Below are 2,311 nucleotides of genomic sequence, written 5' to 3' on the forward strand. Positions count from 1 at the left end.
TATTCGAGGGGTCCAGAAGCGCGCCACCAGGGAGCAATTTTCAGACTCTATATAAGGACAGTGACAGGTCACGTGTGAGGGTAAGCGTCCATACAAAGTAAAAGTGACCAGAGTCAAAATTTCATGTGACACCATTTACAATTTGCAGTTAATGATAATCTGAACCACTTCGACATATTCTTAAATGTTGTAATGATTTTTCAGAAGCAGTCGGGTCTTTGTCCGTGCGTCGTCTGGGTTGTCATGTCAACGTGCACAGAACACATGCACAAAATCTCCCTGTATGGAACAGTTTTGACTACCTTTGTTCAAAATGTTTAAACTTGTTCTAACCGTTTCTTCAATGTACCCTCTTTATCTATTGTTACCTCCACCAAGGAGGTTATGTTTTCACCGGCGTTGATTTGTTTGTTGGTTGGTTTTTTTTTGTGTGTTAACAAGATAACTCAAAAAGTTATGAACGGATTTTCCTGAATTTTTTTGTAGGGGTGGTCCTTGGTAGAAGTACAAATCGATTAGATTTTGGAAGTGATCCGGATTCGGTCTGGTTGCATGATTTTTTAAAAAGGATTCTTCACCTTTGGGAGATGGGCAAAATTCCTCAATTCTGCTGTCAACTCCACATTAACCCCTTGACGCCGGGATCATAACGCCTCACGGCATACTACGGCTTAAACAACATGCCAGGACGGATTAGCGGAAAGCTGCCAACATTTTCGATAAATTCAGAAAATGTGCTTTTGGGTGTACTGACAATATGGCGGGTAATGGTTCAGCCTTGGCGGAGGTTTGCGCTCTCTGATTACTTTCTAGTTGTCAACAACAAAAAATACGGATCGAAGAAATCGTATTACGAGCAGAGCACATCTTCTGTGTTGTGCTTAGCAAAAACTTTGGTCTTACACTATTTTCTCTGTCCATGGTTTCAGTCAGATAAGGATCTGTGATCTTAGCGCATGACGCTTGGTCCCTCTTGATCCGACCCAGCTTGGGTTCGAGCCGTGACGTCGATGATATTGGAATCGCCCACCCGGTTCCTTCGCAGGACGATCCTCTTCAGTTCCACCTGGAACCGTTCATACTTGAAAGTGTATATGATCGGATTCACGCACATGTTACCAAGCACCAAGGCGGTAAAAATCCGATGTAAGGTGCTTTCGAAGTCGTACTCTCCTCCCAGATTGTACCTGATGTAGGCGATCTCTGTAGGCGTCCAGCAGGCGGTGTAGGACAGAAACACCATGCACAGTGTCAGCGTGACGTTGCGTTTGGCGCGATGGAACGTGTTCGCGTGTGTCGTGCTGTTGCTCTTCTTACGCAGCATGATGACGATACTGGCGTAGCTGAAGGACATGATGGAGAGAGGGATCAGGTACTCGCAGCAGAAGAAGAACACACCGCCGATTTTTTGGATTGTCGGGCTGGGCCAGTAAGGGTAGCATCCTTCGTGGGAGAACGTGTGCAAGGCAGCCCAGTAGGATTGGTAGAGGAATCCGACGATCCAGACGATGACGCGGCCGATGTTAGCGCGACGTGGAGTGAACAGTTTGCGGTGTTTGACGGCGTGACAAATGGCGAAGTATCTCTCCAGGGACACAAAGAGAAGATTGACCGTCGAGGCGACAAACAGAGACCAGATGATGTACTCGGAGAACCATATCCGACAGGCCAACTCGCCCCAAATGTCGTGCTTCTGATCAGACATGTGGGGGCCGAATCGAAGAATGAGAGTCAGGATCGAGTCAACCAAATCAATCATGGACTGGTTCAGGATGAGGAGGTTAGTGGAGGATCCGAACACCTTACGTCTCATCAGGAAAACAGTACACACTAAGCCGTTACCTAGGATACCGAGACATCCAATGATACCATAGACGACATTCAATGCGTACTCATCTGGGGAGCCGTCAGAAATGGTAGACAGGGAGGACTCTGGTTGATCAGTAGTTTCCATGGCGACTGATGTCTCCGTTGAGAAAGTTGTGTTCTCTTCCATGACGTGATCGGTTCAGAGTAACTGGTGATCTAAGAGTATGTTGATGTTCCAACAATATGAAATCAGTTTCAATACGGATTAAAGTTACCACTTAGACGTGTTCGTCACTGCCACCTCTTCAAGTGTTATTAGTAGCGGTAGCTTGCTTATGAATGGAAGTCCTGATAGGTAAGGATTTTTTGGCTAACGTCGTGTTCTTATGTGATCTTTCGAGCTCGTTGTAAATCGCGTGAGTACACGTCTCACAAGGGACACAGTGATGGCTTCTCGTGTATTGGAGATCGGTGCTTCAAAGCGGTGGCCTAATCGAAGTCA

The 2,311-nt window shown here is 46.3% G+C and overlaps 1 protein-coding gene across 1 annotated transcript; it reads right to left on the reverse strand.

Annotated features, from left to right (window-relative positions):
• Positions 1-788: 788 nt before the first annotated feature.
• On the reverse strand, positions 789-2,012 carry LOC119734378 (galanin receptor 2b-like). The gene has a single exon (XM_038207906.1). The coding sequence runs from the start codon at positions 1,994-1,996 to the stop codon at positions 950-952; it is 1,047 nt and encodes a 348-aa protein (XP_038063834.1). The 5' UTR covers positions 1,997-2,012; the 3' UTR covers positions 789-949.
• Positions 2,013-2,311: the final 299 nt, after the last annotated feature.

The sequence above is a fragment of the Patiria miniata genome, unplaced genomic scaffold (genome assembly GCF_015706575.1).
Source record: "Patiria miniata isolate m_02_andy unplaced genomic scaffold, ASM1570657v1 HiC_scaffold_1, whole genome shotgun sequence".
Lineage (NCBI taxonomy): Eukaryota > Metazoa > Echinodermata > Asteroidea > Valvatida > Asterinidae > Patiria > Patiria miniata.